General features: G+C 44.8%; 1 protein-coding gene and 1 long non-coding RNA gene across 2 annotated transcripts in view; both read right to left on the bottom strand.

Moving 5' to 3' along the window:
* Positions 1–27427, bottom strand: part of LOC140588697 (uncharacterized) — a 162736-nt gene that overhangs the window by 30888 nt on the left and 104421 nt on the right. The window lies entirely within an intron of this gene.
* Positions 17014–25585, bottom strand: LOC140588951 (polymeric immunoglobulin receptor-like). The gene is made up of 4 exons (XM_072711596.1): positions 25271–25585; positions 23788–24102; positions 23455–23616; positions 17014–17135 (listed from the first exon to the last, which is right to left on the bottom strand). Exons 1-4 carry the CDS (start codon positions 25512–25514, stop codon positions 17014–17016), a joined length of 843 nt encoding a protein of 280 aa, XP_072567697.1. The 5' UTR covers positions 25515–25585.

The raw sequence follows: 27427 nt of genomic DNA, 5'->3' as shown, positions 1-27427 counted from the left end.
AAAATTCAGCCTACAGTTATTAAATTCTAATGTGTTCATAATATAAACTTTTTGGGAGTCAAAACAAGATAAACTACGAGTGATTTGAAGCGTCACTCTGTGACTCTTCAGGATTACATTATGATAAAAACATTTTATATACAGTGGTACCTGTCACGCTGGGGTTCAGGCGAGCCGGGAAGCAGGCAAGCAGAGCCGTGAATAAGGATAAACAGGGTTTAATGGGAACAGCAGGTACGCACATCGAAACAATACAATGACGGATCTCCGGGATAGTGGGAGACACGGACTAATATACACAGGACAGGGTGGAAATGACTAGACATAGGTGGAAACAATCAAGCAGAAACAGGAGGTAACGAGGTGGGCGTGGCACACATCGGGAGCGGACGGAGCGGGGCGTGACATAACCCCCCCCCAAAGGCGCGCACACCGGGCGCGCCCGAGAGGAGGCGACGGACGGGACCGGGGAACAGGACCTGGAAGACAAGAAAACCATCAACGGGACCAGGGAAACAGGACAGAGACACAGAACAGGAACAAAGACGAGAAAAACGAGAAGACCTGACAGAGAACAGGGAAGGCAGACAGACAGACCAAGAAGGGAGACACAGAAGGGGAGAAAGGCGGGACAAAAGGGCCAGGAGTGAACGGAGGAGACAGAGAGGGACGAGGAACAAAGGCAGGGGGAACAGACGGGAACGGAGGAGGAAGAAGGGGAGCCCGAGGGAGCCCAGGCGGGCGACGGGCAGCGGCCGGAGGGGCCGCAGGGGAGAGGGAGGAGGGAGCAGGAGGGGACCACCCAGGGGCCAAGGGAACGGGACGAGGGAGCGACGGAGGGGACACGGAGGGAGCAGAAGGGAACCCCAGTGAAGGCAGGCAGGAGGGGGAAGCCGCGGCAGGCGGAGGTGCAGCCGAAGCCGGCGAAGGCGCCGTCCGACGCCCAGCCGGAGCAGGGGGGCCCGGAGGCGACCGACATGGAGCCGGAGGCGGGACCGAGGACCGGCACCGAGGAACCAGGGGGGGATCCGGAGGCGACCGCCGATCCCGAGCCGGAGGACCCGCAGGCAGCCACCGAGCCACAGCCAGGGGCCGAACGGGCGAGCCAGGGGGCAGGGAGGGCGGGACCCGGACCCGACGCCTATGTCCCCTTCCCTTACGGGACACCGACAGGCGGGGTCCAGCGGGCTGTTGACCTCGCCGGGGCAAGGGCGAGGGAGTCATGAGGGAGGTCAGTCCTGGGCAGACAAGAGTCAAGGCCTCAACAGGCGGGGCAGCCCGAGCCGCGGGCGTGGCAGCCAGAGCCGCGGGCGTGGCCGCAGGCGGGGCAGCCAGAGCCGCGGGCGTGGCAGCCAGAGCCGCGGGCGTGGCTGCGGGCGGGGCCGCGGGCAGAGCGGCGGCCTCAGGCGGGGCCGCGGGCAGAGCGGTGGCCTCAGGCGGGGCCGCGGGCAGAGCGGCGGCCTCAGGCGGGGCCGCGGGCGTGGCCGGCTGGACAGGCGAGCAGGGCTGGGCCGGCTGGACAGGCGAGCAGGGCTGGGCCGGCTGGACAGGCGAGCAGGGCTGGGCCGGCTGGACAGGCGAGCAGGGCTGGGCCGGCTGGACAGGCGAGCAGGGCTGGGCCGGCGAGTAGGGCTGGCCGGACAGGACAGGCGAGACGGGCAGGACCGGCGAGCAGGGCTGGCCAGACAGGACAGGCGAGACGGGCAGGACCGGCGAGCAGGGCTGGCCAGACAGGACAGGCGAGACGGGCAGGACAAGAGCCGGCAGGGCAGGCGAGACGGGTAGTTCAGGTGCCGGCAGGACGGGCGCCGCCATCACGCGGCCAGCAGGGGGCGCCGCAGCGGGCGCCGCCATCACGCGGCCAGCAGGGGGCGCCGCAGCGGGCGCCGCCATCACGCGGCCAGCAGGGGGCGCCGCAGCGGGCGCCGCCATCACGCGGCCAGCAGGGGGCGCCGCCGTGGCCACCGCGGGCAGTGCCGCAGGCAGGACAAGCAGGACAGGCGGGACAGGCAAAGCGGCGGAAGCTGCAGCAGGCGGTGCCGCGGGCAGAGCGACGGCAGCTGCAGCAGGCAGGACAAGCGGGTCAAGCAGGACAGGCGATGCCGCGGGCAGAGCGGCGGCATCAGCAGCAGGCGGTGCCGCGGGCAGAGCGGCGGCATCCTCAGCAGGCGGTGCCGCGGGCAGATCGGCGGCGGCATCAGCAGCAGGCGGTGCCGCGGGCAGATCGGCGGCGGCATCAGCAGCAGGCGGTGCCGCGGGCAGATCGGCGGCGGCATCAGCAGCAGGCGGTGCCGCGGGCAGATCGGCGGCGGTAGCAGGCAGCGCAGCCGCGGGCAGATCGGCGGCGGCAGCAGGCAGCGCAGCCGCGGGCAGATCGGCGGCGGCAGCAGGCAGCGCAGCCGCAGGCAAAGCGGCGGCATCAGCAGCAGGCGGTGCCGCGGGCAGATCCGGATCAGCCAGGTCCGGAGCAGGCAGGAGAGGAGCCGAGCGCTTCGGCGCTGCCCCTTTAAGGGCTTTGGAGACCCGGGGAATAAAGTCTCTTACGGCGCGAATGCCGCCGTGCCCTAGACGCTCCGGCCGATAGACATAAGCCTCCAACGGAGGCGGCTGCTCCGTGTGGAAGCCCGCCAGGCAGGTAGCGGTGGTGTCATCCCAGGCAAGCGGGGAGCTCACTTGCCAATCGCCTGATTCCCCGGCGGGGAGCAGAGAGCAAGCTCCCAGGAAGAGCATAGGTGCTTCTTCCCACTGTCCTCTGCTCCGCTTCTCCCGGTGGCTTTTTAGGCGCTCGTTCAGGCGACGCAGGCATTTCCGTGCCCGCTGGAGCGGGTACTGCTGTCCGGGCGGGCGTTCCTTCATGAGGAGGTCCGCGCCCCGGGTGGCCAGTTCCAGGGCTGTAGGGTCCTCCAGGACCTCGGGCTGGGTTCGCCAATACACAAAATCCTGCAGCAGACCGAGCCGAACGTGCTCGGTCTGCTGCTTTGTGCTTTCAGGGAGATCCGTCATTCTGTCACGCTGGGGTTCAGGCGAGCCGGGAAGCAGGCAAGCAGAGCCGTGAATAAGGATAAACAGGGTTTAATGGGAACAGCAGGTACGCACATCGAAACAATACAATGACGGATCTCCGGGATAGTGGGAGACACGGACTAATATACACAGGACAGGGTGGAAATGACTAGACATAGGTGGAAACAATCAAGCAGAAACAGGAGGTAACGAGGTGGGCGTGGCACACATCGGGAGCGGACGGAGCGGGGCGTGACAGTACCTCAGAACTCGAATGAATTTAATCCGTTAAGAACTCTAAAAAGTTCGAGTTGTGATCGAATTTTCCCCATAAGAAATAATGGAAAACCAATTAATTGGTTCCCGGCCCCAAAAAATTACACCAAAATATGGTTTTTATTTAGCATTTAAACACGAAACAGGATAAAACAAGAAGAGCATATACAAAACACATCTAAGCATATTTATCAAAACAGTACTTTGTAAAGTAAGAAAACAAACGCCGAACATAACATTTTTTTCTTAATGGCTTCTAATACGATAAAGAATGTACCCCAACACTACCCCAAGTCATGCACCAACACTGCGCCAACATAGACATGCGGTCCATTGTTTATTTTTATTGTTACTCTGCATTCGTTAATTTCTTTGTAAATCTCAGTCTTTTAGGTTGTAACATTTGTACAACTATTGTATTTTTAGCATTTAAACACAAAATGAACTGGATAAAACAAGAAGAGCATATACTGTACTAAACACATCTAAGCACATTTATCAAAACAGTAATTTGTAAAGTAAGAAAATAAATGTATCCAAACAATGTGTCCTGCCCGATCGTCTGCTCCTTCCGTGATAGATAATAATAATAAGATAGATAATCCATCTGTCTTTCACCATCTTACCCAGGATGGGGTCACAGTCAGCCTGGGGCACATCCCAGGAAGCACGGGACTCAAACACCACACTGAGAGCCAGGGGCAGCATTCAAACCCAAACCCCTGACAGTATGAGGCATCCATGTTATACACTGAGACACCACTGCAGCATGCAGGCTTAATGAAAAGCATCTTTATTAACATTATGTATGATGAGTCACACAGTCTGTGGTCAATAAGCAAAAGCCTAACATTCTGTGGAAACCTAAAAGTAAAGCTTTTATCCTGAAATGTGATGTAATGGTAACAGGGCAGCTTTTAATCCCACAGTCAGAGGAGAGCAGGGAGGCAGTGAAACAGTGAAGCTGCTCCAGCAGGGGGCAGTGAAGTGAGTAAGAAGAGAGTAAAATTAAAGCCAGAGTCCATAGACCTCAGTAAATGCTCAATATTACATACAGAAGAGACAGACATTGGCAAATACCCTGAAAATGATGCATATTGAAATAACAAGCATTTTATTTTATACTAATCAAGCAGGATAGCTAATGATATTTTTTTCCATTTATGTGAATGAAAAGCGGCAGTTCACAGACCGCCAAGATAATACCTTACGTTTACATTTATTCTATCTTGTCCAAACCAACATACAAGTGAGATAAACAGCACATTGATCATGGCTGAAATACACACTGTAATGTAAGAGAGCTGCATGCCATTTAAATACAGCTCACATCACTGTAAGATGCTCACATCACTGTAAGATGCTCCTCTCTGGTGATTATCCCTCCCCATCACTGCAGTATCTGTGTGTCCCTCACAGCTGTCATCCTGAGCAGCAGCTCCCCACATGTAGAGGAGCATCTCTGTGTTACTGCCCCCTACTGGAAAAGGAACAGAGAAGCATTAACATCTGCTACTGGATTCATCATTTCAGCTTCTGAGGCACCAACACCTTCCTTGGCATTTCAGGCAGTGTGGTGTATTAATGTTACTGCTACAGGAAATCAGACTGATAGATTAATTTGTAAACCCTCTTTAGTTCTCTTTTCATTTCATTTTCATCACTTAAATATTAAAGCCAAATAATCATCTTGAATCATGTTGTAATAATGGCTGTATATGGTGTCAAAGGAATCATACGACACATATGAAGCATCACAGAATAAATTTATCACAGTTCACATTAGAGCAGATTGTCCAAACTCACCTCTCTGTACTGCTGGGTGACTGAGCTGTAGACCACATCGCTGGCTGGGGTTACAGCAGGTCGGTGTGAAGAACATCTAGAGGACACCTGCTGAGAGCATTTAGCTGCTTACAGTGGAGGTACAAGACCAACCTTTGTACAGAAACCACAAATCCATAAACTCCCAAACCTCCCATGTGAATCACTGTGAAATATCAGGGGTATCATGGTACTTCTTGGTATATTACATCTGATTCTGATACACATGGATCTGGCAGATCAGCTGAGGTGTAGATGTTCCTGCCCTGATATACGTCTTACTCTCATTGTGATACTCATGCTGGATACTGATTTACATAAAACCATCTTACCTTTGTATTTTTCAGGAGAATGGAGCTGTAGGTGACATCAGCACCAGGTTCCACAGAGGCCTTAGAGAGGAACACATTATGACCATGTATCTCTACAGAACCACCTGTCCATTCTTTAACTGACAGCCATCAAATGTCATTGTGAATTTGGTGATATTCTGACATACCAGTTAATAATTTGTACTTTTGCAAGCTTTGTCCAATATTAATTCTTTTTAATTGCCATTTAGAGACAGGAGCTACACTCATAAATACCATCATATGTATGTTATTTCTGTGCTTTACCTGCTCTGCCGGGTCTCTCTTGATGATGCCAGTTCTGTCTATGACGGCGTATTCATGGTCTGGGTTCAACTAGAACAAAGTCACAACTCAGCATTCAACACAATCACTCCTCACATCAGCTTTATTTACAGAGATAAACTTCTTAATGAGTTACTGACTGTTAACAGACTTTAGTTTCTGTTTTTATTCTTTTATAAAAGACAAAACCTTGCAGAATTTTCTACAGTTTCTCCCCATATTAAACATGAACTCACTGTTAATTCTGTGCTTCCTGGATTTTGGTTCATTGCCATTTTTTTCTCTTCAAGGAAAGAAATGAGAAATAAAGTCAAAGAAATTTATTATGATCACATCACTCACTTTCAACTGATACTGTTAATTTGTTGTACAACAAACACATGGTCATTTCCTCTTGGTTATTATGTACATATGTGTGTAAATGTTACCCAGTCTAACAACTGTATAAAACTACACAAATATTTATGAGCCATTGGCAACTCAGGTGAAATCTGATTACCAACCTACACTTACAGGTAACCCAGTTAATGATGCCCAGCTGGCCCTGGTTGGAATAACTAACTTGTTTAGGGTTTTATAAGCTCAGCTGGGTGGACACAGACTCGGAGGGTCAGAGGAAAGTCTGCAGGATCATGGAGGAAGGATCCTTCAGGGCTGCTGTGCTCTGATGTCCTGTTTGCTCCACAGTGGTTTTTAGCTCTGCACTGTTTTTAGTCTGTGTTCCCAAAGGGACTGTGACCATGTTTTGTGTTTTAATGTTACTGTATAACCTGTGTGTCTGAATGCTGCTGTATGTGTCTCTGTCCAGCCGTCTTTGGAAAAGGATAAAAGCATGAAGTTGTAGCTGCTGCTTACAGGAGTGCAGAGGGACATGCATCACTGCTCAGACAGTCAGGTCACTTATACACCGTCTGCATCAGCAGATACTCACTGTGTTTGTCCCACACTTTCCATGCGATGATGATGATGATCAACAGCAGCACCAATAAGCCCAGTCCTACATACAGAAACAAGCTGGACCAAGGAGCTGAATAAGAGGGTGGATTTGAACAGTAAAGTCTCACATGCTTTATAGCAACATTGAAAGGGAGTGGGGGAGGAGAGCACATGCGCTGGGGAGGAATGTTCAAACCACTGCGGGGAGTCCGGTTAGAACTCTGATGTAAGTGCAAGCAGGATCCGGGTCACCAGTACTTCTCTGATAAAAGAGTCCTTTATCTTATTGTACTGTAATTCTACCATAGGGTAGTATGCCGAGAATAGAGGAATATATGGTATGTATAGGTATGTGTGGTCTGTAAATATTGTAGCGTGTTACAGAGGTTGCTGGGAGGGATATTTTCTGTGGGCATGCACCCATCCAGGGGAGAGTGTGTGGGAGGAGCCAGAGGAGGCGGGAGGGCTGAGAGACTGACGAGAAGAAAGAAGAACGATCTAGAATAAGTAGAGAGGGTGTAGTGCGGGACTGTTCTGCGACTGTTTCTTTTAGGAATATAAAGTGTGTACGGCGTGGCTGTGGCCCACAACAGGCAAATAAAGTTAGTTTTCGGCCACTTGCCTCCTTATTCCCATAGCGGGAACTTTACAATATAAACAACACAATATGATATAGATTTAGCACAGCGATTACAATGGCGGGTGACACTATCCAGAATAACATGAATTAGTACCGATAATGCAAATTATCCTGGAAACGTTATGCGCTGCTCTTATGCAGCGAACACAGATTTAACCAATGCATATATATAGTTCTCTAACATAAAGATACACTGAGGGCTATAACCATTAATATCTGGAAGTATGACATATGCCATCTTACATCTAGCATCTCCACCGTAACAGGCGAACTTACTAATTACATTCACTTAATGCATAAACTCCACATCACTCACATACTACAGTACAACAACTTACGGTTTTCATGGACGCACGCAATACCGGTGTAACAAATACCTGGTTGCAAACTAGGCTAAGTAACAACTAAATACAGTGGTACCTCAGAACTCGAATTTAATCCGTTCAGAACTGCGGATCGAATCCTAAAAAGTTCGAGTTGTCATCGAATTTAATGGAAAACCAATTAAATGCTTACCTCTGTTTTTCATTATTCCCTCCTTCTTCATCATCTACCAAAAATGGACAGCAGTGGAAACAAGAGAAAGGATTGTTAAATTAAAAATAAACAACCCTGTTCCCGGGGGCCACTAGAGATTTTGGGCCCCATGAAAGCAAATCAGATTGGGCCCCCAGCCCAGACCAATCCGATTAAGTTCCTAATTTCTTAGGGCCCTGTCACTTAGGGGTCCATGGAATCATCCTTATGCCCCCCCTCCATTTTTACGGCACCCCTGCCCTGTTCTGTCAGTCAGTACAGACTGTGAAAGGTCATTTCTAAGACTAAAAAAGAATATGCAAGAATATTCAATAAAATAGCTGTTTGCATGCAGAATATTACATTAGGGTTGTGACCAAAGTGTCCACATCCCAGGGCACTGATAGTGGGCAGGTGAGATAAATAATGTTATTAATATATCATGATGTATTTATGGCAGAACTGGATCAGTTATTACAGAGTGCAGCTGTAAAACTGGCCTTTGTCTGCAGGTAGTTTCTAACTGCAGCAATCACCCAGCCTGTACACCTTCAGTAGCAATTAATCCCTACAAATGTCTAACATCTGAAGAAAAATAAATAGTTTTAATGTATGACAGTAAAAATCTACATTTTACTTTTTTTATTTTTTACTTTGTACACATAATAAATGGCTGTAAGATGAATATGGCTGTATGTCTGTTTCCAGTAAGCTGATGTCTGTGATGTATTATGAAAGACATCTGACTGGGTGTCTGAGAAAATAGTAAGATCTGTAATATTTGCCATATTATACAAATGTACCATAAACTAGAAATATGTTAATCCTGAGGCCTCTGTACAGCTCCCAGGTGTAACATACAGATCAGACACTCATGTATTTGATAAAGAGCAGGACCTGTATCTGATGAGGTCATCAGGCCTGTATTATGGGATGTCTCCCTTAGAGGTAATGCAAATTCTTTCTGTACATTCATACAGACACATGAAATTATAGCATCAAACACCAGTAACTGACAGTAAATAAAGTTTAAAAAATACTGATACTGAAAACATTTTCTCCTGTGTTTGTGTTAATGTCCTTCCTTTCTGACTGAATGACATGTTACATACTGAGCATCTCATTGGCTACAGTCTGCAGTACAGACATCTTACCTTCAGTGACTAACAGGTAAATCCATGTTCCCACAGCTGAACCTCTGCTGATCTCCACACCACACCAGTAGTAACCAGAGTTCACAGTTGTCTGCTTGTTCATGGTCACATTGAAGACTTGCTGGTCAGGATAATCTCTGATTGACACTTCACCAGTTATATTTGGAGAGTCAGTGTGTACTATAGGAGTACATGAACTCCAGTCACTTCCATTGCACCAGTATTTCTCATGTTGTTGATATATGTTGTCATAGAAACATGGGATGGTGACAGATCCTCCTCTCTGTACAGACACCGTGTTCACTGTGGACACACCTGCAGGGACAGTATGAAAATTACCCAGCTGATTAACTCTCACTCCCTCTTACACCATTTATACACATATTCATAAAGTCAGTAAAAGTCTACTGTAGGCTGCAGTACTTTACTCTGCAGAATATTAAAATTTGTTTTGAGTAAATGTTGTATTTAATATCACTATATTTGCAAAAATATGAAAACTGATCAGATAAAATTGGCTTATAGTTGCTTCTTCATGTCAGCAGCTAAAGCACCTGCAGGTCAGACCAGCTAATCCACCTGGAGCAGAGCAGGTTAAGCCCTGGCTTAAAATTTGTTTTGAATTAATGTTGTATTTATTATCACTGTGTTGGTAAAAAACAAAACAGTGTAATGAATGATTAACTGAACTGGTTATTTAGCAGAAAATTAGCCTGCAGAAACCTCCTTTGCCAGCTTACACATTTAAGTTCATATGTTTAGGTAAAAAAAAAACTGATGATAATTTACAGTATGTTTATTTATGTATGTGTGCTTTTCTATGAAATGTATGAATTTATGTATTTAAAACTAAATGAAAGGATATTACTTCTCAGCCCTGAAGTAGCCCATTTAAAAAGGCACTGTTACTTGCCCCTGCCGTATATCAATGAAGTTTTTATTTTGTTTCATTTTTTAAGGAATGATATGATACATGTAAAATAATGCGTTACATTCCCATTTCAGCATTTTTAATTAAGAAGAGTCCCCTCACCCAACCCAAATGGACCTTGACAGCAGGGGCGGTTCTGGGGGGGGGGGCACAACATGCATGGTCACCCCTGTGCCCCCCCTAAATACACATGCTGCTTGGGTGTGAAATAAATGTACTATTACTGGTAAAAACTGTAAAATGTAACTGCAAAGCATCACATAAATAGCTGATCGCCTTTCAAAAGTGTCATATGCTCCTTAATGCTGAGAATCTAATGTACGTGATACTTGGAGGACATGAAGGTCAAATGCATCTGTCCCCCCCATCAGAACAACTTGCTGTCGCCCCTCCCCCCCCCCCCTGTTAAAATGGTTTAGAACCACCACTGTTTGGCAGCTGATGTGTTAAAAAATACAAATGTATATTTTCACAGCCAAACCCCAACACTCTTCCAAGGCACAGAGACACATGTACCCAACATGTCAGATGGTCCAGAATACACTCACTCACAATGTACTGACCATCCAGTGAGGTAATTAAATTAATGTCCAAAAATGGGGGGTGGGGGGGTCCTCCAGTTACCGTCAGAGACCCTCACCCAGTGGGTTGTTCCCTAAGAATCTCAAAGTACGACAGGAAAGGCTCCCATCTGGAGTAGAGCTTTTTCACAGACCCCTCAGCCTACATTTAATCTTTTCTAGCTTTAGGAAGTGAGTTATGTCTTCCAGCCAAGCAGCAGCAGATGGAGGAGTGAGAGATTCCCAGGGCAGCCAGATTCTCCTACAGGCCAAAAGCAACGTGAATGCAATGATGGCAGATTGATTTACATTTAAATCAAAGTTGTCATCTGCTACCCTGTTATGGCAGAGCATGGTGAATGAGAGACGATCCACATAGCGGCTCCAACCAACCAGAAAGCAAGAGCAGAAAGCATGTGCTAGACCAGCTGGAGAAAGGGAGCCCCTGTCACAGCCAGCATCCCTCCCAGGATATATGTCAGTAAGCCTGGCTTTGCTAAACTGAACCCTGTATTTTAAACTGTATGAGCCCCAATCTCAGCATGCTACAGTGTTTTAGAGCAGTATTCCGCAGTCAGATCCGTACCGAGTTCATCCTCCCACCTAGTTTTAATATTACCTAGGTTTTAACATCAGTTGAGATCATAATGTAGAGATCAGTCCTACATCCTCAAAGTAAAGAGTGTTTTTCCAGCACCATAGCAGGTGGGAGATCAGAAAAAGAGAGAAATTTTGTGACAAATCTGTAGGTATTTAAAGAAATGATTATGTGGGAGGCCATATTTTCTACACAGGTTATCAATACTATCAAAAGATGTAGTCGGTGTATAAATCCTTAATACACATAAGGCCATTCAAACCTCATTGTCTAAAGGTTGAGGTGAATACAAATGGGAGACCTGGCTTATGGAGAGTGTGGCAGACTCAGCTCTCCTGCTCCATACTCACTCCATCCACCGCGGAGAACATCAGGGGACACGGTGTCTGCGTGTATGTAAGCAGATGGTGTGGGGATATGCAGGGTGTGGAAAAGCTGTTCAGCAGACACTGAACTGTTAATGGTAAACTGCAGACACATTTACCTACCAAGGGAGTTTACCGCTGTTTCTGATGGCTGTTTACATTCTGCCACAGGTGGATCACATGACCACACTCGGGATATTACATAACGTCATTAGCATAGAGGAGACTGCACATCCAGATGCTGTGTTCATTGTGGCAGGTGATTTTAACCACTGCAACCTCAGGAATGTCCTCCCCATGTACCAACAACTCGTCTGCTTTCCAGCAGGGGAGAGTAACATTCTTGGCTGATTGTACAGCAACGTGAAGGACGCCTATAAGGCTGTGCCCCAGCCACACTTCAGTCAGTCAGACCACATCTCAGTGCTCCTCTACCCAACCTACAGACAACTCCCCAAGCCAGCTCCCCCAGTAAGTAAAACTATTAAAGTGTGGACTGAAGGATCAGAACTCGTACTTCAAGACTGCTTTGACAGTACAAACTGGGGTGTGTTTAGAACTGCTGCTATGAGGAGGGACTCTACGGTTGACTTAGAGCAGTACACTGCAGCTCTAACTGGCTATATTAGTACATACACTGAGAACATTATTCCCACAAAATGCTGTAAGACCTCCTATCCCAGTGATAAACCCTGGGGAGTGTGGTCTATGCTACATGCTACATTGCGTTTGTCTCCGGTGAGGCTGAGGACTATAAAACAGCCAGACACAACCTGCACAAATCAATCAGGCCAAGAGGTGTTACAGACTGAAGGTGGAGGGATATTACACCACTGCTGATTCCCGGTTTAACATACAGGGCATCAGCAGAAGAGCCAGGGGATCATAACCAGCAAAATCACACCCCAGAGCCGCTCTGCTCAGGACAGGAAGGCTCTCCAGCGTGTGATAAAATCTGCACAGTTCATCTCTGGAAGAGCCTTCCCATCACTCCAGGACATTTACACCACCAGGGTCATCAGGAAGCCCCACAGCATTATTAAGGACAGCACACACCCACAACATGGGCTCCTCACACTTCTGCCGTCAGGAAGATGATACAGGAGTGTGAAATCAAGGACAACCATACTCAAATAGGCCATCAGACTCATGTACCATGCATCCAACACTGCTTCACTTACCCATAACTTTCATTGACCGTTACCTTATTTGTAGCAATGCACAGAACACTTTACTTTTACATTCCTTATTGTCATTGTTTAAAAGCAGATGGCAAAGTAAGAATTACATTGCATGGTCTGAACGTTCTCTTTTTACCGTGTATATGACAATAAACTTCTCGAACTTGAAATAGAAAAATGGTTTCTATAAGTGGGACACAGAACTGAAGCTGATGAGAACGTATTGAGGGTGGAAAAACAACAAGATTTGACATAAATTGTAGGCCTGTCACTATCAGTAATATATACACTCACCTAAAGGATTATTAGGAACACCTGTTCAATTTCTCATTAATGCAATTATCTAATCAACCAATCACATGGCAGTTGCTTCAATGCATTTAGGGGTGTGGTCCTGGTCAAGACAATCTCCTGAACTCCAAACTGAATGTCAGAATGGGAAAGAAAGGTGATTTAAGCAATTTTGAGCGTGGCATGGTTGTTGGTGCCAGACGGGCCGGTCTGAGTATTTCACAATCTGCTCAGTTACTGGGATTTTCACGCACAACCATTTCTAGGGTTTACAAAGAATGGTGTGCAAAGGGAAAAACATCCAGTATGCGGCAGTCCTGTGGGTGAAAATGCCTTGTTGATGCTAGAGGTCAGAGGAGAATGGGCCGACTGATTCAAGCTGATAGAAGAGCAACTTTGACTGAAATAACCACTCGTCACAACCGAGGTATGCAGCAAAGCATTTGTGAAGCCACAACACGCACAACCTTGAGGCGGATGGGCTACAACAGCAGAAGACCCCACCGGGTACCACTCATCTCCACTACAAATAGGAAAAAGAGGCTACAATTCGCACGAGCTCACCAAAATTGGACAGTTGAAGACTGGAAAAATGTTGCCTGGTCTGATGAGTCTCGATTTCTGTTGAGACATTCCAATGGTAGAGTCAGAATTTGGCGTAAAAAGAATGAGAACATGGATCCATCATGCCTTGTTACCACTGTGCAGGCTGGTGGTGGTGGTGTAATGGTGTGGGGGATGTTTTCTTGGCACACTTTAGGCCCCTTAGTGCCAATTGGGCATCGTTTAAATGCCACGGCGTACCTGAGCATTGTTTCTGACCATGTCCATCCCTTTATGACCACCATGTACCCATCCTCTGATGGCTACTTCCAGCAGGATAATGCACCATGTCACAAAGCTCGAATCATTTCAAATTGGTTTCTTGAACATGACAATGAGTTCACTGTACTACAATGGCCCCCACAGTCACCAGATCTCAACCCAATAGAGCATCTTTGGGATGTGGTGGAACGGGAGCTTCGTGCCCTGGATGTGCATCCCACAAATCTCCATCAACTGCAAGATGCTATCCTATCAATATGGGCCAACATTTCTAAAGAATGCTTTCAGCATCTTGTTGAATCAATGCCATGTAGAATTAAGGCAGTTCTGAAGGCGAAAGGGGGTGAAACACCGTATTAGTATGGTGTTCCTAATAATCCTTTAGGTGAGTGTATATAATCTCTCCATATGATATAACCCCAGATTTTTGTAGATACAAACTCTAGGTCTGCTTTGGGGTCTCCTCCCAGTTGGACACGCCCGAAACACCTCTTCAGGGAGGCACCCTAGATAGATGCCCAAAGCACCTCAACTGGCTTCAATGCGGAGGAGCAGCAGCTCTACTTTGAGCTCCTCCCGAATGTCCGAGCTCCTCACCCAACGTCTAATGCTGAGCCCAGACACCCTGTGAAAGAAGCTCATTTCTGCTGCTCGTATTTGTCATCTCATTCTTTTGGTCACCACCCAAACCTCATGACCATAGGTGAGGGTAGTAATGTGGATCAGTTACAAGAGCGAATATCGAAGTACCGGGGTGTTCTGGTGCCAGATGCACTTTTGAATATCCTTATGTTTGAACATGGGGTTGGTTATGGACAAACAGTGATTAGCACAGAGGTCCAATAACAGAGCAGTGCTCAGGTTCAGATCAGGTTGGCCATTCCTCTCAATCACACCCTTCCATGTTTCACTGTCATTACGCACATGAACGTTAATGTCACCCAGCAGAACAATGGATTCCCCATAAGGGACACCTTCCAGCACCCCCTCCAAGGCCTCCAATAAGGCCGGATACTCCGAAATGGTGTTTGGTGTGTAAAGACAACAGTCAGAGCCTGTCCCCCAACTCAAAGTCCAAGTGAGCTGAGCCTCTCATTCTGAGACTCTCGCTGTAAGTAAAGACTCTCGCTGTAAGTAAAACCACACCTGCCCAGTGAGATGAACCTGACTATATCTAGTCAGTGTCTCTCTGCCTCCAGCTCAGGCTCCTTTCCCACCAGCGAGATTCACTCCATGTTCCTAGACCCAGATTTGGTCGCCGACAATCAGTCTGCTGAGGCCCCTGCTTTCAAATGCCACCCAGTCTACACTGCATCTGACCCCCACGGCTCCCCTTGCAGGTTGTGGGCCCACAGGAGGGAGGACCCCTGTTATTTCTTTGTGCTATGCCCAGCCTGATTAAGATTATATAATTAGGGCTGCCGCGATTAGTCGGCGTCATCAATGATGTCGACTCTGAAAATGTGTCGACATCAATATTTTAAATCGATGCATCATTCTTTAAATTATTTTAATGAAAATACCATTATAACAAATGTTTTCCTTTAATATCACTACGTAATTATGGGAGTAATTCAAATTATTACAAAACAGAAAGTGGCTTTACACTGTGAAGTTTGATGGCTTACTACATGGGCACCAGCGTTATGCACGAGCACCTGAAGGGAAAACACACAGGTGCTATTCCGGACCGGCAGAACAAGCAAAACCACCGTAAGTGTTGTCTGTTCATGTTTATCATATATTACCATTAATACAGAGAGCTTTTTAATATCTTCTGTCCTTCTAGCTGCCAAATACAGTCATTATTAATTTCTTATTATAGTTGTCTGCCTGCTACCTTAGAATCTCCATTGAATAAGTGTTTGAAAAAATGTTTAGGCTAAAATTTTGGCTTAATCTATGTGGATTGACGGTGTCTGTGTGTGTTTGAGCGCATTGGGCTTGATGATTGTTATTATCGTAAACTAAAACTGAAACATAAACAGACACTAAATAAAAGAAAATAATTTGTGAACTGAAATAAAATTGAATATATTATATTTTTCAAAAAAATAAACAAAAACATGTCGGACTTTATTCCTTGAGCTTTAAGCAAAAAAGCACCGACACACAAACTATTTGATTTTCATTGCTATTGGTTTATACTCAGTCAGACATAAGGTCAATTTAGGCATTCCAGTTTACTTATATTGCATGTTTTTATACACTGGAAGGAAACCAGAGGTGAAAAGCCACACAGACACTGGGTGAACATGCAAACTGCACACACAGAGCGGCAGTGTGCTGCCAGTGACAGCACTACCCACTGCGCCAGTGAGCCGCCCTCAGATTGCACAGTGTGTGATGCTGGTATCATTGTGGCATTTCATGCACATGCAATTGTCACATCACAAGGACCACGATAGTCTGCTGAGTTCAAACGATTTTTACTCCATCACAGGAAACAAAATTTTGCAAGCTTTGCAATTTTAATGATGGTTCCTTTTCTACATTTTAGAATTTGTTTAAGAAAAATCAGCCTAAACTTTACTGCCACTGCACGAGCTCTGCATGACAATCATAAACATTCTCATCCTTGCTGTTTGACTCACTCATAGTCCCTGTGGTGCGTTTGAGAGAAATTAAAAATGAGTGACAAGGAGAAAAGCGAGCAAGAACTGGCCATGAAAAGTTCCAGACTATGGAAATATTTTATATTCCATAGAGATGATATTGAGCAAAAGCAAGTGACTGTCAACACTGTGTCTGTTGGCATAACTCACTGCCACACCACCAACTTATTTGAGACTCTGTTGATAGATAATAAGTTCTAAGCCTCTGTTCTAAGCTCATGGGCTAACCCCTCTATGCATACTCGTGGGCAACTGTATATAGCTCAAGAAGTATTGTTACTATTAATACTTGTTGTACTCTCCTGTCATAGCATGTATGTTTGCCCGTGTCTTATGTGAACCCTGTCCGACCCTCAAATGTCCTTAGCTTTGTATAAATCTCCCACTGTTTGTCTGCCTTACAGTTGGGTGTCTGGCCTTCCTGTGTTTCCCTAGTATGTCTGTTTTGGGGTTCGTTGGGTGCCTGTTATAATCCATATAAGGGCTATAAAGTTGTGTTTTCCCTGCAAGAAGCCTCCTCGTCATTGTTGCCACGATGCCTCAGTCAGCCAGTCATCACAATAGTAGTTATTTTTTGTGAACATACTTTGAGTTTTGATTAGGGCTGAATGATACTGGACAAAATTCACATAGTGATACTTAAAGTTTTTGCAGTATTTAGGACTAACTATATAATAATAATAATAATAATAATAATAATAATAATAATAATAATAATAATAATATAATAAACTGGTTAAATTCATCTTTTAGGCTTGGATGTGTTACAAAACCTTTGAAAATAGCTGTTATAAGACCAGAAACAGCTTTAATAAAAGTAATGAATGGTTTGCTTATGGCTTTCAACCATTTATAACTGCAGCGTTCGATACTGTGGACCATAATATTCTCTTGGACCGACTAGAATCTGTGGTTGGCATTAAGGGGACAGCTCTCTCCTGGTTTCACTCTCATTTAACTGATCAATGAACAATGAATCTTCCAAGCCCACTAAAGTCAAATATGGTGTCGCACAGGGATCAGTGCTGAGCCCCCTACTGTTACCTTTATATATGCTAGCTATTGGTAACATAACTAGAAATCATAGTCTTAGGTTCCACTGTCATGCTGATGATACACAGTTTTATATATCTGTTTAACCAGAAGATGCATTGTGGTTGCCCATCAGGACCCAAACTTCAGCTAGTACAAAATGCAGCAACAACAGTTCTCACAAAAACCAAAAAATGTGACCATATTAGCTCTGTCCTGTGTTCCCTTCACTGGTTTCCAATTAAGTCTCGGATTGACTACAAAATACTGCTATTAACTTTTAAAGCACTCAATGGTCTTGCACCAGAATACCTTCGAGATCTACTAGCCTCCTACAGCCCTCCCTGCTTGCTTCAGTTTTGATGAGCAGGACGTCTGTTACTATCTAGGGTAGGAAGAACTACGGCAGGCAGCAGAACATTCTCTTATAGAGATCCGCAGCTGTGGAAAGGTCTTCCAGCAGATGTGCGGGACTCAGGCTCACTCTCCATATTAAAATCTAGATTAAAAACACCCTTCTTTAATCTAATTTATAGGGACTCTAGTTCTAGCTCTAGCTAACTGCTCACTCCCAGATAGACCTATAGTGTGGGATGTAGAGCTGGGTGGGGATCAGTGCCATTGGCTTTGGATGAACTGAACTGCCACTGCTGTCACTCTAGCTTCACACCCCCTTGTGGAATTGGAGTGCTGACATTTCAGTGACTCCCCATGCCTGTGTTCCCACCTGCCTCTCCCTCCCCCTTATGCTGCCATAACCATATAGACCAGAGGTAACATATTGCACTGACTTAACTGTCTGCACTGCCTCTAATCTCCCCTACTTTGGCCAATTGCACTTTTTATTTCCTCTACCCTTCCTGGAGTGTGCTGGCTGGACACCCCATAATATCAAGATATTCTGCCTACCCTGTTGCCTGAGAAGCCTCTACTACCTGTGGTGCCTGCTTGCTCATCTGTCTGAGGTGTCTCTCCTGCCTGCCCTGCTGCTGTCCCACTGATCCTCCTGCCATCAGAAGCAGTACCAGCACCTACTCAAATCTTATAATATGGACAGTGTGAATTGGGACTTTGCCATCCTGCTCGTTTGACTTCCTCTGCCGCCCCCTGGAGGATGGGCTCCCCATTTGAGTCTGGTCCCTCCCAAAGTTTCTTCCTTCTAGGGAGTTTTTCCTTGCTACTGTTACTGTTACCTCTGGTGCGACCGTGTAGAGACAAAAATGACAAGCTGTTGAGTGACTAAGATAAATAACATAAGGATATTTAGTTTGTTTAAGAAAAGGACAACGTATAGGAAAGGTAACCTTAAATGACTTCTGTTGTAATCTGGCGCTATATAGAAAATAAAATTAAATAAAATTAACTTGACCTTCAAGGGGGGGGCGGGAGGTGCCGTTGGGGGGCAGGGCGCCCCCCTTATATAATGGTAGGGGAAACACTGCCTTGTGATGCTTTGTCAGGCGTTTACTGCAGCTGTCTTCAGTTGTTGCTTGTTTGTGGTTGTAGTTTTGTCTTAAGCAAGTGAAATTCATGCTCGGTCAGGCCGAGATCTGGTGATTGACTCGGCCATTGCAAAATATTCCACTTCTTTGCCTTAAATAACTCCTGGGTTGCTTTCGCAGTATGTTTTAGGTCATTGTCCATCTCTACTGTGAAGTGCCGTCCAATCAACTTTGCTGCATTTGGCTGAATCTGAGCAGAAAGTATATCCCTATACACTGCAGAATCCGGCTGCTTCTGTCTTCTGTCACATCATCAATAAACACTACTGACCCAGTGCCACTGGAAGCCATGCATGCCCTTGCCATCACACTGCCTCCACCATGTTTTACAGAAGATGTATTGTGCTTCGGATCATGAGCCATTCCAAGCCTTCTCCATACTTTCTTCTTCCCATCAGTCCGGTACAGGTTGATCTTTGTTTCATCCGTCCACAGAATGCTGTTCCAGATCTGGACTGGCTTCTTTAGATGTTTTTTTGGCAAAGTCTAATTTGGCCTTTCTATTTTTGAGGCTGATTAAAGGTTTGCACCTCGTAGTGAACCCTCTGTATTTGCTCTCATGAAGTCATCTCTTTATGGTAGACTTAGATACTGATACACCGACTTCCTGGAGAGTGTTTTTCACTTACGTGGATGTTGTGAAGCGGTTTTTATTCACCATAAAAAGGATCCTGCTGTGATGTCGAGAGAGCAAACAAGAGGCAGACCCCATAGTGCAGGGGATAGGTAGTTTATTTCTATAACCAGGTATTACAGAAGCCAAGTATGCAAGCCAAAATCATGGTTGGGTCGGAAGCTGGGGAGTCGAAAGCCGGGGGAGGATCAGCCCAACGAGCAGGCACAGGACAGGACAACAAGAGGGGAGGACGAGCAGTGGAGACGGGTCAGGATTGCAGGAGAAGGCAGGCAGGCAGGGCAGGTGGGAGCGGGCGGGCAGGCAGGGCAGACGGGATTGGGCGGGCAGGCAGGGCAGGCGGGAGCGGGCGGGCAGGCAGAACAAGCAGGTGGGATGCAGGAGGCAGGGATAAGAGGAAAGACAATAGACAAAGAAACACTTAGTACGGCACATAACTACGGCAACAATACTTCACGTCTGTTGCGTATGATCTGCTTAAAAAAGCCGAGGCAATCAGCGGTGATCCCTGCTGGTGGTACGTCCCACCCCTGTGGGCGTGACACCTGCGATCATCCACCATTGTTGTCTTCTGTGGATGTCCAGCCTTTTTTGAGTTCCTGAGCTTTTCTCAGAATGTGCCAAACTATCGATTTAGCCACTCCTAACATTTCTGCTATGTCTCTGATGGATTTATTCTTTTTTTCAGCCTAAGGATGGTCTGTTTCACTCCCATTGAGAGCTCCTTTAACCGCATGTTGTGGGTTCACAGGAAAAGCTTCCAAATGCAAATGCCACACCTGGACTCAACTCCAGACCTTTTACCTGCTTCATTGATGATGGATTAACGAGGGAACAGCCCATGCAGCCCATGAGTTAATTGTCCAATTACTTTTGGTCCCTTGAAAAAGAGCTGGCTACATATTAAAAAGCTGTGATTCCTAAACCCTTCCTCCAATTTGGATGTGAATACCGTCAAATTAAATGGAACTTCAATGGAACCTTCCTGGTAAAATAAAGGATAAATAAAATGAAAATAAATAAAATAAAGCTGAGAATCTGCACTTTACGACGATATTGATTACATAACTGTGTATTGAATATGTTTTGGTAAACAGCTAAAATAACAATCCTTGTGTCACTCTCCAAATATTGCTGGGCCTAACTGTATGTATATATATGTGTGTGTGTCTGTCTGTGTGTGTGTGTGTGTGTGTGTGTATACACACACACACGCTATGTACCACAGTTAACATTTAATATTACACATGACACTACAGTACAGCACAAGACGATGCCTGGTAATCACTGAGAACTATGTACAAGGTTGACGCCAGCAATATGCCGCTCTGCCCCATGGTACCTACTGCGCTATAATATATTCATGTATGTAAATGCATATTTCAAATAAATTAATGTGTTTAAACGACGATAGTTATTCTTTTCAATTTTCTTGTCTTATTTCTGATTTTTTATTTGGCGTGTTAATTTATTTTGCACAAAGGGTTCATGCACATGAACAGGAACTTTATGTTCATTCCCAGTAATATGTGAAACAGTGCCCCCTGGAGTCACTCATCATGACAGTCACAAAATATGGTGTAACACTGGCATTGATAAAGGAATTCATAAGCTTAGAAGCATATGATTCTGATGCTTTGGAACCGGCTCTCAATTCCCATCCCTAGTACCAGGTCCATTAAGCCCCTCTGCTTTCCAAGATATAAACCTCACAGTATGGCCTCCTATACCAACACCTACAATAGCAATAAAAAAAAGATATTCACAGCTTGTGACCTGAAACAATCTGAGGATACAAGCTACATGTGAGCACATGCAATGAAAAATAAGTTGGGTCCATTCAAAACACTGAAAAGGAGACACTGTCATGATAATACCCAGAACATTCCCCCATCTCCTTATAAGAACAAGAAAAAACATTCAACCTCAAAAGCTGTATCTTCTTCCCCAACTGACATAAATCGTAATCATTACATAATGAAAAACATGTATGATTCCTCACACAAGTAAAACTTCAATGGATACCAATCAAATTGAGGACGACTCCCTTCCTTGATATTTCTGCGTTCATCTGTTCCACCTTTAGGGTATTTCCAGGCCAAAGATAACAAAGGTCAAGCAAACCATTAAAAACTACGCCAACTCACTTCATGCTCAACCTGGAAGTTCCCAATGAAGTTTTAAAATATTGAAATGGAATATTTTCTAAAATATTTTCTCCTTTGTCCTTCCTTTCTACCTGAATGACATGTTACATACTGTGCATCTCATTGGCTACAGTCTGCAGTACAGACATCTTACCCTGAGTGACTGACAGGGAAACCGGTGTTCCCACAGCTGAACCTCTGCCGATCTCCACACCACACCAGTAGTAACCAGAGTCCCCAGATGTCAGATTGTTGATGGTCACAGTGAAGACTGGCTTTGTGTGATCATCGTTGATTGACATTTCACCACTTTTCTTTGGAGAATTAGTGCGTACTATGGGAGAACATGAACTCCAGTCACTCCCTCTGCACCAGTATTTCACCTGCTGTTTATATGTGTTGTCATAGGAACACAGGATGGTGACAGATCCTCCTCTCTGTACAGTCGCCCTGCTCACTGTGGACACACCTGCAGGGACAGTATGAAAATTACCCAGCTGATTAACTCTCACTCCCTCTTACACCATTTATACACATATTCATAAAGTCAGTGCCAGTCTACTGTAGGCTGCAGTACTTTACTCTGCAGAATATAAAAATTTGTTTTGAATAAATGTTGTATTAAATATCACTATATTTGCAAAAATATGAAAACTGATCAGATAAAATAAAATCATCCTGCAAAAAACCTCCTTTTTCGGCTTATAGTTGCTTCTTCACATCAGCAGCCAAAGCACCTGCAGGTCAGACCAGCTAATCCACCTGGAGCCAAGCAGGTTAAGCCCTGGCCAGCACTTGGATGGGAGACCAAGTAGGAAAACTAGGTAACTGCTGGTAGAGGTGTAGGTGTGGTCAACAGGTTAGTCTGTCCTGTGGTCTGTGTGGGTCCCAATGGCCCAGTGCAGTGACGGGGACACTGTGCTGTAAGAATGACGCCGTGTTTTAGATGTGATGTAACACCCAGGTCTTGACTCTCTGATGTCATAAGCGATTCCTGGGCATCTTTCAATAGAGTAGGGGTGGTACCTGATGCTCTGGCTAAACTGCCCACTGTGGCCCTTTCAAATCTGGCCTCCTAATCACCCCCTATATCTAATTAGTGAATTCTCTCCTGCTCCTTCACCACCTTAGCTGCTGTGTGGTTAGTGTACTGGTGCAGATTGGCTGCCATTGCATCATCCAGGTGGGGGGCGACACAGTGGTGGCTGAAGCGGCTCCCCTTTGCTTCTGGAAAGTGCTTTGTGTGTCTTGAAAAGCGCTATATAAATGCAACATTCATTCTCATGCACTATAGTTATTTAAATTTACATAAATAGGTCAAATATCAGTAAATGACAGCCAAACTGCTATTCTTTTACAGTTTGTTTATTTGTAATTTTCCTTTTCTATAAGATTTCTACTTAAAATTCTTAACCAACTGACATATTTCTTCTTATATTTAACCCCCTGAAGTAGCCCATTTACTGTTACTTCTCCCTGGTCTCATTTATGCTGCTGATCAAAACTAAAATTTGGTCCCTGTTATACATTAAAATATTTTCTCCTTTGTTTGTGTTAATGTCCTTCCTTTCTGACTGAATGACATGTTACATACTGTGCATCTCATTGGCTACAGTCTGCAGTACAGACATCTTACCCTCAGTGACTGACAGGGAAACCGGTGTTCCCACAGCTGAACCTCTGCCGATCTCCACACCACACCAGTAGGAACCAGAGTCCCCAGCTGTAAGATTGTTGATGGTCACATTGAAGACTCGCTTTGTGGGATCATTGCTGATTGACACTTCACCGCTTTTCTTTTGAGAATTAGTGCATCCTATGGGAGAACATGAACTCCAGTCCCTCCCTTTGCACCAGTATTTCACATGCTGTCGATATTCGTTGCCATAGAAACATGTGATGGTGACAGATCCTCCTCTCTCTACAGTCACCGTGTTCAGTGTGGAATCACCTGCAGGGACAGAATGAAAATCACCAAGCTCAGGTATTGATCAAAACAAAAACTTGATCCCTTTTATATATTAAAAAAGGTTCTCCTGTGTTTGTGTTAATGTCCTTTCTTTCTGACTGAATGACGTTACATACTATGCATTTTATACAGTCTGCAGTACAGACATCTTACCCTCAGTGACTGACAGGTAAACCCGTGTTCCCACAGCTGAACCTCTGCTGATCTCCACACCACACCAGTAGTAACCAGAGTCTCCTCTTCTGAGATTGTTGATGGTCACAGTGAAGACTGCCTTTGTGGGATCATCGTTGATTGACATTTCATCGCTTTTCTTTGGAGAATTAGTGCGTACTATGGGAGAACATGAACTCCAGTCCCACCCTTTGCACCAGTATTTCACCTGCTCTTGATACATGTTGTCATAGGAACACAGGATGGTGACAGATCCTCCAATCTGTACAGTCATCCACATCACTGTGGACACACCTGCAGGGACAGTATGAAAATTACCCAGCTGATTAACTCTCACTCCCTCTTACACCATTTATACACATATTCATAAAGTCAGTGCCAGTCTACTGTATGTTGCAGTACTTTACTCTGCAGATTATTAAAATTTGTTTTGAATAAATGTTGTATTTACTAGCATCGTATTCGCAAACATATGAAAACTGATCAGATAAAATAAAATTAGCCTGCAAAAAAACTTTTTCGGCTTATAGTTGCTTCTTCACATCAACAGCCAAAGCACCTGCAGGTCAGACCAGCTAATCCACCTGGAGCCAAGCAGGTTAAGCCCTGGCCAGCACTTGGATAGGAGACCAAGTAGGAAAACTAGGTAACTGCTGGTAGAGGTGTAGGTGTGGTCAACAGGTTAGTCTGTCCTGTGGTCTGTGTGGGTCCCAATGGCCCAGTGCAGTGACGGGGACACTGTGCTGTAAGAATGACGCCGTCTTTCAGATGTGATGTAACACCCAGGTCTTGACTCTCTGATGTCATAAGCGATTCCTGGGCATCTTTCAAAAGACCAGGCGTGGTACCTGATGCCCTGGCTAAACTGTCCACTGTGGCCCTTTCAAATCTGGCCTCCTAATCATCCTCTATATCTAATTAGTGAATTCTCTCCTGCTCCTTCACCACCTTAGCTACTGTGTGGTGAGTGTACTGGTGCAGAATGGCTGCAGTTGCACCATCCAGGTGGGGGCGACACAGTGGTGGTTGAAGTGGCTCCCCTTTGCTTCTGGAAAGTGCTTTGTGTGTCTTGAAAAGCGCTGTATAAATGCAACATTCTTTTGCATACATTATAGTTATTTAAATTTACATATATAGCACAAATATCAGTAAATGACAGCCAAACTGCTATTCTTTTACAGTTTGTTTATTTGTAATTTTCCTTTTCATTAAGATTTCTACTTAAAATTCAAACCTACTGACATTTTTAAAAATATTTCTTCTCATATTTAACCCCCTGAAGTAGCACATTTACTGTTACTTCTCCCTGGTCTCATTTATGCTGTTGATCAAAACTAAAATTTGGCTCCTGTTATACATTAAAATATTTTCTCCTTTGTTTGTGTTAATGTCCTTTCTGACTGAATGACATGTTACATACCGTGCATCTCATTGGCTACAGTCTGCAGTACAGACATCTTACCCTCAGTGACTGACAAGGAAACCGGTGTTCCCACAGCTGAACCTCTGCTGATCTCCACACCACACCAGTAGGAACCAGAGTCCCCACTTTTCAGATTGTTGATGGTCACAATGAAGACTTGCTTTGTGGGATCATCACTGATTGACATTTCACCACTTTTCTTTGGAGAGTCAGTTCGTACTTTGGGAGAACATGAACTCCAGTTACTCCCTTTGCACCAGTATTTCATCTGCTCTTGATACATGTTGTCATAGGAACACAGGATGGTGACAGATCCTCCAATCTGTACAGTCACCCTGCTCACTGTGGACACACCTGCAGGAACAGTTTGAAAATTACCCAGTTGATTAACTCTCACTCCCTCTTACACCATTTATACACATATTCATAAAGTCAGTGCCAGTCTACTGTAGGCTGCAGTAGTTTACTCTGCAGAATATTAAAACTTGTTTTTAATAAATGTTCTGTTTACTATCACTGTATTGGTAAAAAAACAATTTTTTAAATGAATGATTAACTGAACTGATCATTTAGTATAAAATTAGCCTGCAGAAACCTCCTTTGCCAGCTTACACATTTAACTTCACATATTTAGGTCAAAAATCAGTAACTGAGAGCCAAAGTCATGATCTTTTACAGAATGTTTATTTATGTATTTATGCTTTTCTATTTAAAATTTACTTAAAACTAAATGAAAGGATATTACTTCTCAGCCCTGTAGTAGCCCATTTAAAAGGCATCGTTACTTGTCCCTGCCGTATATCAACGAAGTTTTATTTTATTTTATTTTTTTTTTGTTATAGAATGATACGATAGATGTAAAATAATACATTACATTCCCATTTCAGCATTTTTAACATGAGTACCCTCACCCGACCCAAATGGACCTTGGCAGCAGGGGTCATTCTGCATGCCCACCCCTGTGCCCCCCCTAAATGCACATGCTACTTGGGTTTGAAATAAATGTACTATTACTGGTACAAAGTGTAAAATGTAACTGCAAAGCATTACATAAATAGCTGATCGGCTTTCAAAAGTGTCTTATGCTCCTTAATGCTGAGAATCTAATGTACGTAATACTTGGTTGGAGGTCAAATGCATCTGTCCCCCCCCCCCATCAGAACAACTGCCCGCTGTCTAACACTAATGTGTTAAAAAATACAAATGTACATTTTCACAGCCAAACCCCAACACGCTTCCAAGGCATAAACACATGGTTCGAATTACGGGGGGTACTGGGGGGTACCGTACCCCCCGATCAAGACCCAGACCCCCCAAAAGAGACAAAAATAGCAGTTTGGGGGCGGGTACTCCCATTTTTCGTTTGTTGTAAAAAAAAAAAAGAGAGAACCTTACCTTGTAGGAAAATTTTATGTAAAACGATTTCAAACACCCCTAATGTGGACCGTACCATTTTAACCACCTCGGCGCTAAAGGCAGGTTACCCAGTCAGTTGCGTCATTCATTCTAATTGAGTGACCTGTTCGTTGTTTTCGTCGTGCATTGGTAACTGTAAGTAGCCTGTTGAAAATGTGTTATTTTACAACCTTCATTTATTCGTTTAAGTGTTTCATCTACTACTGCAAGCTGACGTCTTTATAAGTTGAATTACTTACCATTGTCCTTCTGAGACTGGTACAATAAACGTTAGTTACGTTAACTAGCAAGATAAGTTAAGTTCTCTATTTAAACCAGGCTTATTTGGTGAGGTAAAATCGATCATGGTCATTTTCCAAGGAGATGAACTCCCTATGTTTTCATTCTCATTTTATCATGAATAAAGTGTGCCTTTCTGAAATTATTTCGCCACTTAGCCTGTGTGGTTTGTTATTAGGCTAATGTTAATCATGCATAAGAAGATCTAACGTTATGTTCTGAAAAACACATTACTATCAGTGAAACCTATAGGGGCAACGTAAAAAAAAACTAGCTAGCTAATAATAAGCCCTGTTATTTGAATTTTAGTGATATTGATTCTGCACTCCACAATTTCATATTTATGGACATTTTTAGAAGCTTCATCTGATAGCCCAGATACTGTTTTGTTACACATATATTAGATTATTAACATTATATGCTAAACATATAAAATATATATATACACTCACCTAAAGGATTATTAGGAACACCATACTAATACGGTGTTTGACCCCCTTT

The sequence above is a fragment of the Paramormyrops kingsleyae genome, chromosome 4 (genome assembly GCF_048594095.1).
Source record: "Paramormyrops kingsleyae isolate MSU_618 chromosome 4, PKINGS_0.4, whole genome shotgun sequence".
NCBI classification, from domain to species: domain Eukaryota; kingdom Metazoa; phylum Chordata; class Actinopteri; order Osteoglossiformes; family Mormyridae; genus Paramormyrops; species Paramormyrops kingsleyae.
The sequence above is the reverse complement of the archived record's forward strand: the minus strand, read 5'-3'. Positions and strand labels throughout refer to the sequence as shown.